Genomic DNA, 15,203 nt, shown 5'->3' with positions numbered 1-15,203 from the left:
GTATTACTATTAACACTACTTATCACATACAACAAATCATATGCCTATGCTGTAAAGACAGAGCCTCTTCAATGTATACACAGACATAATAGTAGGGCAAGTTCTTGGTTTATCGGCTAAAAGTCAGAATAGTTGAGCAGAGTTTGTATCCAAAGCTGGTAATAATAAAACAATAATACAAATGGTACTCCACTATACTCCGTGTTTAACCCATTGGGTATAAAGCATTCTTCAGTTAGAAAAAACACAACAGTCAAGCTTACATAAAGCAACTGTTCTAACTTTACAAATCCTTCAAGAGATCATTGAGACATATTTGCTACTCCAACCGAATTTTGCCAACATTTTCAGACCATAAATGCAGACATTAATTGAAATGACTCATTATAGAAAAGCAGGAAATTATATTATTTGTATATTAATTTCACGGGTCTCTGGTGTAACAATGTAAGGAAGGAGAAGGAATCTTACCTGCGAGCAATGTAGTAGAAGACGGGGTTGCCAGCTTTGGATGTCCCAGCTTGGTAGAAAATATTTAGTGTTTTCAGGGCCTTGAACTCCTCTTTTTCATGGACTTGGTGCCTGAGGGGACAAACGTAAGCATTAATTAATTAATTAATTAATTTACAGCATTTATATTCCGCCTGTCTCACCCCGAAGGGGACTCAGGGCAGATCACAATACACATATTTGTGGCAAACATTCAATGCCATTAGACATACGACATATATAGACAGACACAGAGGCAATTTTAACATTCCAGTTTCCGGTTTCATGAGGGTATGCTCGATTCCAGCTGCTTCACAGTCCACTTGTGACACCGAGTCCTTGATGGAGTACTTCCTCATTCTTCCGCACGCTGCTGGAAGGTTTTTTATGGTGTTCTAAATTAGTTAAATTAGCCTCCCCACATAAAGTGGTACCTAAATTTCCTACTAGACAGATGCAACTATCTTTCAAGCTGCATAGGTTAACAACATGGTCAGGAGCTCACTCCAAACCCGGGCTGGCTTCGAACTCCTTACCTCTAGGTCAGTAGAATCATAGAATCATAGAATAGTAGAGTTGGAAGAGACCTCATGGGCCATCCAGTCCAACCCCCTGCCAAGAAGTAGTGATTTATTGCAGCTGGTTACTAACCCGGTTACTAACCACAGCCCGGTCCTTAAGACACCACTCCACACTTCTGTGTCTGTATTTTGTCCAACAGAAACAGCCAGCTATTGTTGATAGGTTTGCCCAGAATATTTCTGGGAAAATGTCTACCCAAATATTGTGAAGGTTATAGAGAACATACAGGATGCATCTTTAAAAAGACAGTTCTGCAAGTGCTTCAGAGAAGGCAAAGTGTATAAGACCAAAAACAGAAGCAGTCAGTGAGCTGCGACAGACCCAATACATACAGCTATCCCTAAAATAATAATAATAATAATAATAATAATAATAATAATAATAATTATTATTATTATTATTATTATTATTATTATGACACAGCAAACAAGATAGACATGCTGGATTTCGTATCACAAAATCACAAGTCGAACACTTCCCAAGTGTCTAGGACTGTGTGATGTATTTTCGGATGATGTGTGCAGATCCCAGTAGGGTGGCCTTTTGCAGTTGACAGATCGTAATTTTGTCAATGACTGTTGTTTCCAAATGCCGGCTGAGATCTTTTGGCACGGCACCCAGTGTGCCCATCACCACCGGGACCACCTGCACTGGTTTCTGCCAGAGTCTTTGAAGTTCAATCTTGAGGTCCTGATAGCGGCTGAGTTTTTCCTGTTGTTTTTCGTCAATGCGACTGTCACCTGGGATGGCGACATCAATGATCCAAACCTTTTTCTTTTCCACAACTGTGATGTCTGGTGTGTTGTGTTCCAGAACTTTGTCAGTCTGGATTCGGAAGTCCCACAGTATCTTTTTGCATGATCATTTTCTAATACTTTTGCAGGTTTGTGATCCCACCAGTTCTTTGCTGCTGGGAGGTGGTACTTGAGGCATAAGTTCCAATGAATCATTTGGGCCTCATAGTTGTGCCTCTGTTTGTAGTCAGTCTGTGCGATTTTCTTACAGCAGCTGAGAATATGATCAATGGTTTCGTCAGCTTGCAAAGTCTGCATTTTGCATCATCAGTTGATTTTTCGATCTTGGCCTTCTTTGTTCTGATAGTTTGCTCCTGGGCTGCAAGGATCAAGCCTTCTGTCTCCTTCAGGGTCCCATTCGTGAGCCAGAGCCAGGTCTTCTCTTATTCTTATTCTTCTATTATTATTATTATTATTATTATTATTATTATTATTATTATTTTGACACAAAGACAGAGTATGACACAGCAAACGAGATATATGTGTTGGATTTCGTATCACAAAATAACAAGTTGAATACTTCCCAAGCGTTTAGGACTGTGTGATGATGATGATTATTATTATAAGACATACAATTACCTTGTCATAAACTCTTCAAACTTGGAGCTGGTGAGGTTTATGCTGGACCACTGTGTGTCTGCCACCGGCTTGTGCTCGGGAGGGCCAAGGTAGGCAAGCAAGGTGGCCATCTTGTCAAACGGTCTCCTTCCAACAGCTTTGTGGTCCCTAGCGGAGGGATAAATAAAATAAAAGCTCAATAAAATAAATCAATAAATCAATAAATCAATAAAATAAATAAATTAATCAATAAAAGCTCAACAACATTGGTATAAACTGTACAGGTAATCTATACACATAATAAAAGTGAAAATATGTATATGTGTGTGTGGCTGGGGTGTCCATTTACACAGACAAGCTCCCACTTCCACACATAGCTATAGTTCCCACTGCGCAGGAGACACCAATGGCCCTCCATCTAATGACATTGCAGGTTATAGCGAGCATCGTAAACACGTCCAAGAGCCCTGCCAATGTCCTCCATAAATGCCATACTGCCCACCACCCAAGTGAAGGCTTTCAAATGAGGATAATTTTATCCTAGATTATATGTGTTTCCTCCACCACAGACATCCCAGTGTTTCTGACTGTCAATTTGTGTGAAACTTATACTCAGCTTATACTCGAGTATATATGGTATATTGCTCTATACCACTAGATTGCAATATTATTAGTAATATTACATGTAATATATAATATACAACTATAATTGTGTATTATTATTATATTGTATTACATTATAATATTATTATCAGTATTACATGTATATACAATATATTATAATACTAGCACAGCACAATATAAGCATTATATATTACTATATTGGACTATATCACTATATTGCAATATCATTAGTAATATACAATTATAATAGTGCATTGTTGTTATAATATTATTATAATATTATTATAAGTATTATATGTATATTCAATATGTTATATTATTAGCACAGCACAATATAAGCATTATATATTACTACTAGCTGTGCCCGGCCATGCGTTGCTGTGGCAAAGTGGTGGTGGTATTGGTTAAAAATTGTTGTGTAATTTTTATTTGACGTTATTTGTATTTTTTTATTAATTTTATTGTAAGTTGTCATTTTATTCATTATATTTTATTATTTTCTTGTATTATTTTTTAGTTATTTTCTGTTATTATAGTATTTTATTGTATTAATTATTTAGTGTTTTTTATTATTTTTTATTGGGTTGCTAGGAGACCAAGTGGGCAGAGCTTAGAGCCTTCTAACTGGCAGCAGTTGGATAAAAGCAATTATTCCTCTCTCTCTAATTAGGACTTTATTTTTCTTTGCTTTTTGTTGTATCAACCTTGAGGCGTGGATGATGGGTTGTGTTGTCAAATTTCGAGGTTGGGGGGCCTGTAGTTTTGTTGTTTTGTCGGTCGCCGTGATGCCATCACTCTTTTATATATATAGATATTGTACTATACCACTATATTGCAATATCATTAGTAATATAAATATACAATTATAATAGTGTATTATTATTATATTGTATTACATTAGGCAAAGGTTTCCCCTGACGTTGAGTCCAGTCATGTCTGACTCTGGGGGTTGGTGCTCATCTCCATTTCTAAGCCAAAGAGCCGGTGTTGACCGTAGACACCTCCAAAGTCATGAGGCCAGCATGACTGCATGGAGCGCCGTTACCTTCCCGCCGGAGCGGTACCTATTCATCTACTCACATTTGCATGTTTTCGAACTGCTAGGTTGGCAGGAGCTGGAGCTAATAATATTATTATCAGTGTTATATGTATATACAATATATTGTATTATTAGTATAGCATAATATATTAGTATTACAAATTATTATATTGTATATACTTCTACCTGTTGCTGGAAAGGTATTGGCCAATCTTCTCCTGGTTGTTCCAAAGCAGACGGTGCAGAGCGAGGACATTGCCGTCACTGATGAACGAGAGGCTGTGATTGACGGTGTCACTGGCCGGACAGTCTGACGCAATGTCAAGGAAAAACCTATCAAAGGAAAGGGGGAACATCCCATTATTTTTGGCAATGATAGCTAAGCACCAAGAAAAGTGGCACTGGTTTGCTTTCTGAGTAATGTGCCCTGCGGCAGTCTCTCCAACAGGCTGTGTGGCCCCGACAACGTGCTTTAAAACTCACCACTATTATTCTCAGGCCTACCTTCGGGCTGCATCAAAGTTGCTTTTGACAAAGTCATTAAAAGGCCGCATGTGTTCCTCCTTTGTAAACAAGACGTGGTTGGCAATGCTCTGCAGGACCTAAATAATAAACAGAACCACTGAAGCAACTGATTCTGACATGGAGCCCTCCTCTTTAACCTGATTAACATGCTATGCTAATTTTACATACATATATATATATACACATATACACAATGGGTTATAAATATATAATATATTGTATATACTTATAATATTGATAATAATATTGTAATACAATATTATACTACTCATAATAATAAAATATAATAATATTAATTATATATTATATATTAAATGTAATATTACTAATAATTTTAGCACCAAAATATCACGATGTACTGAAAACACTGACTACAAAAATGCGTTGGATAATCCAGAACGTTGGATAAGTGAGTCTTGGATAAGTGAGAGACTGCTGTACCAATAAAATTACATTAATTGAGGCATCAGTAGTTTAAATGTTTTTGAAACTTTACATCAAACTGTAATTTAAGATATGACTGTTCTACTCTGATTAAATCATTATGTTCATCTTCTTCAATGTAAGTGTGCTTATGAATGCTTTTAATAATAATAGTGAAATAATCAATGTAATAATAATAATAAATGTATTAATAATAAAAATAGAGTAAAATAAATGTAAAAATAACAATAATAGAGTAATTCAGCAAAATTTCTACTAGGTCTTATTTTTTGGGGATGTCTTATTTTCAGAGAAACAGGGTAGTAATTACTGTATTTACGAGTTTAGCACCAAAATATCACGATGTATTGAAAACACTGACTACAAAAATGCGTCGGATAATCCAGAACGTTGGATAAGCGAGTGTTGGATAAGTGAGACTCTACTGTAATAATAATTAATAGAGTAAAGTAATAAATGTAACAATAACAATAATAACAGAGAAAAATATGATAATAAATACACCATATATCAGGGGTCCCCAAACTAAGGCCCGGGGGCCAGATGCGGCCCATCGAAGCCATTTATCCGGCCCCCACAGCACAAGGGCAGAAGGGGGTTGGACTAAATGACCCAAGGGGTCTCTTCTTCTCTTACAACCCTTATTATTATTGTTATTACTATTATATTGTATGACACAGCAAACAAGATAGATATGCTGGATTTCGTATCACAAAATCTCATTATTATTATTATTATTATTATTATTATTATTATTATTATTATTAACATTGAGGCTGGGTGGCCATCTGTCAGGGATGCTTTGCTTGTGCTTTTGGTGCACAAAGGCAGAAGGGGATTGAACTCAATGGCCCAAGGGGTCTCTTCTAACCCTCTTTATTATTATTATTACAGTAGAGTCTCACTTATCCAAGCCTCGCTTATCCAAGCCTCTGGATTATCCAAGCCATTTTTGTAGTTAATGTTTTCAATATATAGTGATATTTTGGTGCTAAATTCGTAAATACAGTAATTACAACATAACATTCCTGCGTATTGAACTACTTTTTCTATCAAATTTGTTGTATAACATGATGTTTTGGTGCTTAATTTGTAAAATCATAACCTAATTTGATGTTTAATAGGCTTTTCCTTAATCCCTCCTTATTATCCAAGATATTCGCTTATCCAAGCTTCTGCCGGCTCGTTTAGCTTGGATAAGTGAGACTCTACTGTATTATTATTATTTATTGTATGACACAGCAAACAAGATATACATGCTGGATTTCTTCTTCTTATTATTATTATTAATTAACATTGAGGCTGGGTGGCCATCTGTCAGGGGTGCTTTGCTTGTGCTTTCGGTGCACAAAGGCAGAAGGGGATTGAACTCAATGGCCCAAAGGGTCTCTTCCAACCCTTTTTATTATTGTTGTTGTTGTTATTATTATTATTATTAGTAATAATAATAATAATAATAATTATTATTATTATTATTGCTCGGTGGCCAACTATAGTCTGGCCCTCCAACGGTCCGAAGGATCGTGAACTGGCCCCTTGTTTGAAAAGTTTGGGGACCCCTGCCATATATACTTGAGTATAAGCCAACCTGAATATAAGCCCACCAGGACCCTCACTCGAGTATAAGCCGAGGAGGGTTTTTTTCAGTCCTAAATAAGGGCTGAAAAACTAGGCTTATACTCGAGTATATACAGTACTTTGTAAGACCTAGTTCTTCATCCGCCCCCAAACATACAAAAAACCAGTGCCTTCTTCTTCACCTTTGACATTAATTTCAAGCCCCTTTCGATCCTCGGAGGCGGCTTCTTGTCCAGGATCCCGGCCTCATACGGGGAGACGATGGCGGGGTTGATGAACCTCAGGAACATGGCGCTCCCCACGGCTCCAATGCTGTTCTGGGGAAACCGCTGGCTGACAACCTACACAGCGACACGTCGGGACGTGATAAAAAGCACAATTGAACTAGGAAAGGGGGAGAGGAGAAAAACAAGCAAGCATTTCGCTCCCAATCCCCAACGGAAGAGGACTGAGACAAGACAGGCTGCCAGAAGGGCTCTCTCGTGTTAAACAAGCTCCCGAAGCAAGTGCCAAATTGTTATCGGAAGACGAAAGAAAAAGAAGAGTGGCAACAGTACAAAGCAGGCACGGTTTCATTGAACGGATCCCCCTCTCTTGCACATGTGTGACACCTTCTGCTGTCAAGAATTCTTTTAAAAAAAATTTTTTTAATTAGTTTTCTTAAAACTTCACTCTTAATTCATTGCATCAACTATCTATATATATAAAAGAGTGATGGCATCACGGCGACCCACAAAACAACAAAACTACAGGCCCCCCAACTTCGAAATTTGACAACACAACCCATCATCCACGCCTCTAGGTTGATACAACAAAAAGAAAACAAAAACAAAGTCCTAATTAGAGAGAGAGGAATAATTGCTTTTATCCAATTGCTCCCAGTTAGAAGGCTAAGCTCCTCCAACTTGGTCTCTTAGCAACCCAATAAAAAATAATAAAAAACACTAAAAAATAATTAAAAACACTAAAGAATTAATACAATAAAATACTATAACAGAAAATAACTAAAAATAATACAAGAAAATAATAAAATATAATAAATAATAAGATAACTTACAATAAAATTAATTAAAAAAATACAAAAAAGTCAAATAAAAATTACACAACAATTTTTAACCAATACCACCACCACTTTGCCACAGCAACGCGTGGCCGGGCACAGCTAGTCTATATATATAAAAGAGTGATGGCATCAGGGCAGCGGACAAAACAACAAAACTACAGGCCCCCCAACCTCGAAATTTGACAACACAACCCATCATTCACGGCTCTAGGTTGATACAACAAAAAGAAAAGAAAAATAAAGTCCTAATTACAGGGAGAGGAATACAGTAGAGTCTCAATTATCCAACACTCGCTTATCCAACGTTCTGGATTATCCAACACATTTTTGTAGTCAATGTTTTCAATACATCGTGTTATTTTGGTGCTAAATTCGTAAACACAGTAATTACTACATAGTATTACTGCGTATTGAACTACTTTTTTTGTCTAATTTGTTGTAGAACATGATATTTTGGTGCTTAATTTGTAAAATCATAACCTAATTTGATGTTTAATAGGCTTTGCCTTAATCTCTCCTTGTTATCCAACATATTCGCTTATCCAACGTTCTGCCGGCCCGTTTATGTTGGATAAGTGAGACTCTACTGTAATAGTTTTTATCCAGTTGCTGCCAGTTTGAAGGCTAAGCTCCGCCCACTTGGTCTCCTAGCAACCTTCTCAGCCCTGGGGACAGGCACAGTTAGGCCTCACTTAGGCCTCTTCCACAGATTATCAGTTTTTAACTGGATTATATGGCAGTGTAGACTCAAGGCCCGTCCACACAGCTATATAACCCATTTAGAATCTTATATTATGTGCTTTGCACTGGATTATCTTGACTCCACACTGCCATATAATCCACTTCAGTGTGCATACTAAACATAAAGACAACCATACAACAGACATTCAATACCACCACTACCTCAACAATTTCTCACCAACACCACCAGACAACGCCACAGCAACGTGTGGCCAGGCACAGCTAGTATAAATATATATATCTTGTATGTTGTTTCTTTTCACCTCTGTGCCCCCCCGCACCCCCCCCCCCCCAGCCATTTCAATTTACATTCTCCTTCCAAAATACCATTTCTTCTTGTGGAGGTAATTTCCCATCTACTTTTTTTAAACCCTTCTCAATAAATTTTCCCCAAACCTCGTCAAGATCATTTTCCTTCTATACAGTAGAGTCTCACTTATCCAACATAAACGGGCAGGCAGAACGTTGGATAGGCGAATATGTTGGATAATAAGGAGGGATGAAGGAAATGCCTATTAAACATCAAATTACGTTATGATTTTACAAATTAAGCACCAAAACATCATGTTATACAACAAATTTCACAGAAAAAGTAGTTCAATACACAGTGATGCTATGTATTAATTACTGTATTTAGGAATTTAGCACCAAAATATCACAATGTATTGAAAACATTGACTACAAAAATGCGTTGGATAATCCAGAACTTTGGATAAGCGAGTGTTGGATAAGTGAGACTCTACTGTACCCCTTTCCTAACTCTTAATCTACATGTTAACTTATCGTTTATTGCTAATTTCCATAGTTCTTTATACCATTGTTCTATTTGTATGTTTATTTTGCCTTTCCAGTTCCTTGCTATGAACAGCCTTGCTGCAGTTAACATATTCTTTATTGCAACCTTTATTGCAACATATTCTTTATTGCAACCTTTATTGCAACATATTCTTTATTGCAACCTTTATTGCAACTGTTTTTTTTTTCCAAATTCTTGACATTATATAATGACAACAATGCAATACTTGCACTTTTTCCTATCTTCTTATCCATTATAGCTTCCATTTCTCTAAATACCTTCCCCCAAAATACATTTACATATTTACATTGCCACCACATATGTATATATGTACCCACCTCCTGGAAACCTCTCCAAAAATATTTTGTAGCATTTTTATTAATGTTTGCTATCTTTACTGGTGTTAAGTACCATTTCCAAACCAGTTTATAATAATTTTTTTTAACACGTATCAATAGGTTCCTTAAATTGCTGTCAAGGGGCCGGGCTGTGGCGCAGCTGGCTAGTAACCAGCTGCTATAAATCACTACTGACCGAGAGGTCATGAGTTCGAAGCCCGGGTCGGGTTAAGCCTCCGACCATTAATAGCCCCGGCTTGCTGTTGACCTATGCAGCCCCAAAAGACAGTTGCACCTGTCAATTAGGGAAATTTAGGAACGCTTTATGCGGAAGGCTAATTTACAACACCATAAAAGTGCCAGCAAAACACGAGGAAAGGAATGAGGAAGTACAGCCACTACTGGACGGTGAAGCAACAGCTCCCCATGTGGCCGGAATCGTGAAGCTGGAAAAATGTTAAAAATGCCTCTGAGTCTGTCTAATGTATGTTGTTTGTCTGTTGGCATTGAATGTTTGCCATATATGTGCTCATTGTAATCCGCCCTGAGTCCCCTTCGGGTGAGAAGGGCGGAATATAAATACTGTAAATAAGAATTCAATGACTGCACGTTGCTTAAGTCGCATTGAGCGACCATCTGCGCAAGGTTCCATACTTCGCATTTTAACAACACAACCGTTCAATGCTAAGGCTTCCCTCTAAATGGAACTGTAGAGGAGAGTCTACTGAACAAGCCAGACCAGGACTGCCATCTGTTGAGGAGTTACGAGGGCGGAGGCATTACTTTTCATTCAACCCTATAAACCTCACTTGCCAAGTTTCCAACAGACCTCAACAACCTCTGAGGATACCTGCCATAGATGTGGGCGAAACGCCAGGAGAGAATGCTTCAAGAACATGGCCATACAAAAAAAAAAAAACCACAGCGACCCAGCCCTGTTGTTCCATGTACAAACATATGTTTTGCCTTTATTTTCTGACTTTCCCCGACAAAGTGATGATCACTACCAAACAGCAAGAGGTTGCCTTCCAAAACGCACGTTGAGAAATTTGGGGTTTGCTTTCGTATTAACAGAGGTGAATTCAGACCCAATGTTAATTGAAATGAAAGCTCTTTGGTGCCAGAATTAGTAGAATGATTTATTTGTCGTTGTCGTCAATGAGTGTCAGAGAGCTGGAGGTGAAGAGGGTGAGTGGAAACAGAGAGAAGAGGGAGGTTGGTGTGGTTTGAGAGAAATGGCTAATAAAACTTCTCCAGAACTTACTGATTTTTTGTTTTCCTTTTTTTCTTTTACGGTAGCTTTATTCAGGAGAGAGTGGCAAGTTGCCTACAGAACAGAGATGAGCACAAACAAGTCACAGCACCGACCACATACAGCAACAACAAAAAAAAAAACCACCGTTGATTTGTTGTACACAACATTACACGATCAAAATGGAACAAAACACAACAGGAAATGAAAAATAAAATAAAAATAAATACACATTGAATGCTTGATGGGATTTGTATTCGGCATGGGTGACCACAATTTGTTCACAAATAGAAAGCAAGCAAATGTCAGGTTCCAATCATTTCTACTATTTCTGGCTGGGTTAGACATGTTAAAGGAGTATTTCAAATTGTATACAAACATTTGTTGTCGAAGGCTTTCATGGTCAGAATCACTGGATTGCTGTGAGTTTTCTGGGCTGTCTGGCCATGTTCCAGAAGCACTCTCTCCTGATATTTCACCTACATCTATGGCAGGCATCCTCAAAGAACCCTTGTTTGAGGCAAGTGTGAATGTAGCCATTGGCTACCCTGATAAGCAATGAATGGCTTTGCAGCTTCAAAGCCTGGCTGCATCATGCCTGGGGGAATCCACTTCATCCCAAGTTGCTATATCATTGATTGCAGCACTTTAGCCAATTACCTTATCCCCTGTGTTTACAATACTAAATACTGTGTTTATAATACTGTGTTTAAAAACTATTTAGTTGCTTGTGATTTCCTTTTTTCCCCATCATTTTAAAAATGTATTGTTATGCAATGCTTTTGACACGAAATAAAATAAACAATACTCACTCAGCGCACTTTGCTCAGTTCGTTTTTATGACTTTTACCTTGGTGCCTAAATCATGTTTTACTATGGTCACCTTTTTAAAAAAAATTAATTTTATTATGTTAATGTGTAAATTTTATATTCGTGTCTGTATTTCTTTTCTGATGTGATCTTGTTTATTGTAACTATTTCCATGTAAGCCATCTTTGGGGAGATGGAGGAAGGTTATAAAAATAAAGTTGCTGTTGTTGTTGTTATTATTATTATTATTATTATTATTATTATTATTACTAGCTGTGCCCGGCCACGCGTTGCTGTGGCATTGTCTGGTGGTGTTATTATATTATTATTATTATTATTATTATTATTATTATTATTATTATTATTGAGAGGCTGGGTGGCCATCTGTTGGGCGTGCTTGGATTGTGTCCTCCATGGCAGTATTGGGTTGGACTGGATTACCACAGTAATTATTTCATATTACAGTAGAATCTCACTTATCCAACATTCGCTTATCCAGTGTTCTGGATTATCCAACGCAGTCTGCCTTTTAGTAGTCAATGTTTTTGTAGTCAATGTTTTCAATTCATTGTGAACTTATTCTTGTAACTGGCAGCAATTGGAACTTAGCCTTCTAACTGGTAGCAATTGGATAAAAACCATTATTCCTCTCTCTCTAATTAGGATTTTATTTTTATTTTATTTTTGTTGTATCAACCTAGAGCCATGGATGATGGGTTGTGTTGTCAAATTTCATGGTTGAGGGGCCTGTAGTTTTGTTGTTTTGTCCGCTGCCCTGATGCCATCACTCTTATATAGATAGATAGATAGATAGATAGATAGATAGATAGATAGATAGATAGATAGATTATTATTATTGGGAGGTGTTAGTTGGCCCTGATTGTTTCATGCCTCGAATTCCCCTGTTTTCTGAGCATTGTTCTTTATTTACTGTCCTGATTTGAGAGTTATTTTTTAATACTGATAGCCAACAACAAAGTATCCCCCCAGGCAGGAAACAGCCAGGCTTTGAAGATGCAAGGCCATTCAATGCTAATCAGGGTGGCCAATTGCATCATCCAACAGAGGAGAGTTCTTTCTCCCACCCACAGATCTATAAACCCTTATTTGCCTCGTTTCCAACGGACCTCACAATCTCTGAGGATGCCTGCCAGAGATGTGGGTGAAACGTCAGGAGAGAATGCCTCCAACAGACTATAGTGTTCTTTCTTCCACTCTGGACATCATTCCACAGAATAATAATAATAATAATAATAATAATAATAATAATAATAATAATAATAATAATTATTATTATTATTATTATTATTATTATTTATGTGTTTGACCAGTCATATGAGCATTTCAAAGTGCAACAGAAATAAAAACAAGGTATTCCACAGATATATAAACCTTCCTTGCTTAGTTCTTATTTTTTCCAATGAATCTCGCAACCTCTGCGGATGCCTGCCAGAGATGTGGGTGAAATGTCAGGAGAGAATGCCTCCAATAGACTATAGTGTTCTTTCTTCCACTCTGGACATCATTCCACAGAATAATAATAATAATAATAATAATAATAATAATAATTATAATTATTATTATTATTATTATTATTATTATTATTATTATTATTATTATTATTATTAATGTGTTTGACCAGTCATATGAGCATTTCAAAGTGCAACAGAAATAAAAACAAGGTATTCCACAGATATATAAACCTTCCTTCCTTAGTTTTTATTTTTTACAATGAATCTCGCAACCTCTGCAGATGCCTGCCATAGATGTGGGCGAAATGTCAGGAGAGAATGCTTCTGGATCACGGCCAGACAGCCCGGAAAACACACAACAACCCTATTACAAATGCTGTTGCAAGGACAACCAAATCTCTGAAATGATTCGGAGTGCATTCCTCTTTCCAGCGGCATTAATGCATTAAACACAAGAGTAGGATCCTATTTCCAATGAGGATATTCTTCCTGTTAAAGCAGGTGGAGCTGTGAAATGAGAACCAGCTGAGCAATAAATGGCGGAATAGAAAACAAACAAAAAGGTAGGGATCATCTCTAGCCCAGTTGAGATCTTCCCAGAACTGAACTGGGACCTCTGCAAGTCACCCCGACCGTAAGGTCTCTTTTCAGAGAAAGCAAAAAGTCCTGATAGACAATTAAGTCCCACACAATCATCAAGAGATATTCACGTTTCCTTGAGTGACTTTACTATCCCGCTTTATCAAAGGTGTGAATGTATTGTTCGGTGTAGTTTTGAAATTTGTACTCATAGTTTAAAGCTAACTGATAGTGTGTGTCTGTAATGCAGAATGTAATCCAGTAATGCAAAAGTTAACTGCATAGAGTAGAGATTTATTGCTAGAGGGAAACAGCGAATGATTTCCGGTACGTAACAGGACATATGTTACTAATACTAATATTACTAATAATACTAACATACTAATATTATAATATATTGTATACACATGTAATATTATTAATAATATTATGATGTAATACAATGAAATAATAATAATTCACTATTAGAAGTGTATATTTATATTACACGCAATATTACTAATAATATTGCAATATAGTCGTATAATATAATATATTGTATGTACAGTAGAGTCTCACTTATCCAACATAAACGGGCCGACAGAAAGTTGGATAAGCGAAAATGTTGGATAATAAGGAGAGATTAAGAAGAAGCCTATTCAACATCAAATTAGGTTATGATTTTACAAATTAAGCACCAAAACATCATGTTATACAACAAATTTGACAGGAAAAGTAGTTCAATACACAGTAATGTTATGTTGTAATTACTGTATTTACAAATTTATCACTAAAATATCAAATAAACATTGACTACAAAAATGGCTTGGATTATCCAGAAGCTTGGATAAGCGAGGCTTGGATAAGTGAGATTCTACTGTAATACCAACATACTAATATTATAATATATTGTATATACATGTAATATTAATAATAATATTATAATGTAGTACAATGTAATAATAATTATAATTCACTATTATAATTGTATATTTATATTACATGCAATATTACTAATAATATTGCAACATAGTTGTATAATATAATATATTGTATGTACAGTAGAGTCTCACTTATCCAACGTTCTGGATTATCCAATGCATTTTTGTACTCAATGTTTTCAATATATCATGATATTTTGGTGCTAAATTCGTAAATACAGTAATTACTACATAGCATTACTGCCTATTGAACTACTTTTTCTGTCAAATTTGTTGTATAAATTGATGTTTTGGTGCTTAATTTGTAAAATCATAACCTAATTTAATGTTTAACTGGCTTTTCCTTAATCTCGCCTTATTATCCAACGTATTTGTTTATCCAACGTTCTGCCGGCCCGTTTACGTTGGATAAGTGAGACTCTACTGTATATATACTTGTAAACCGTCCCGAGTCCCCACGGGGAGATGGTGACGGGGTATAAATAAAGTTTTTTATTATTATTATTATTATTATTATTATTATTATTATTATTATTATTATATAAATGTCACAAATAAATAAATTAATAAATAAATAACAGGTCAATGTTGTGGAATGT

The 15,203-nt window shown here is 36.4% G+C and overlaps 1 protein-coding gene across 2 annotated transcripts in view; it reads right to left on the bottom strand.

Moving 5' to 3' along the window:
• The window catches only part of nf1 (neurofibromin 1), a 202,250-nt gene that overhangs the window by 138,716 nt on the left and 48,331 nt on the right, over window positions 1-15,203 (bottom strand). The window contains exons 31-36 of one of the 2 annotated variants that reach the window (XM_062959815.1): window positions 10,836-10,898; window positions 6,816-6,974; window positions 4,591-4,688; window positions 4,273-4,419; window positions 2,445-2,591; window positions 472-582 (exon numbers count right to left, since the gene is read on the bottom strand). In XM_062959815.1, the coding sequence (XP_062815885.1) occupies window positions 472-582; window positions 2,445-2,591; window positions 4,273-4,419; window positions 4,591-4,688; window positions 6,816-6,974; window positions 10,836-10,898 (725 nt within the window). The remainder of the gene's footprint in view (window positions 1-471; window positions 583-2,444; window positions 2,592-4,272; window positions 4,420-4,590; window positions 4,689-6,815; window positions 6,975-10,835; window positions 10,899-15,203) is intronic. The other variant, XM_062959816.1, reaches the window with a different exon arrangement.

The sequence above is a fragment of the Anolis carolinensis genome, unplaced genomic scaffold (genome assembly GCF_035594765.1).
Source record: "Anolis carolinensis isolate JA03-04 unplaced genomic scaffold, rAnoCar3.1.pri scaffold_7, whole genome shotgun sequence".
Taxonomy (NCBI): Eukaryota; Metazoa; Chordata; class Lepidosauria; order Squamata; family Dactyloidae; genus Anolis; species Anolis carolinensis.
Note: the sequence above shows the minus strand (reverse complement) of the source record. Positions and strands in the feature narration are given on the sequence as shown.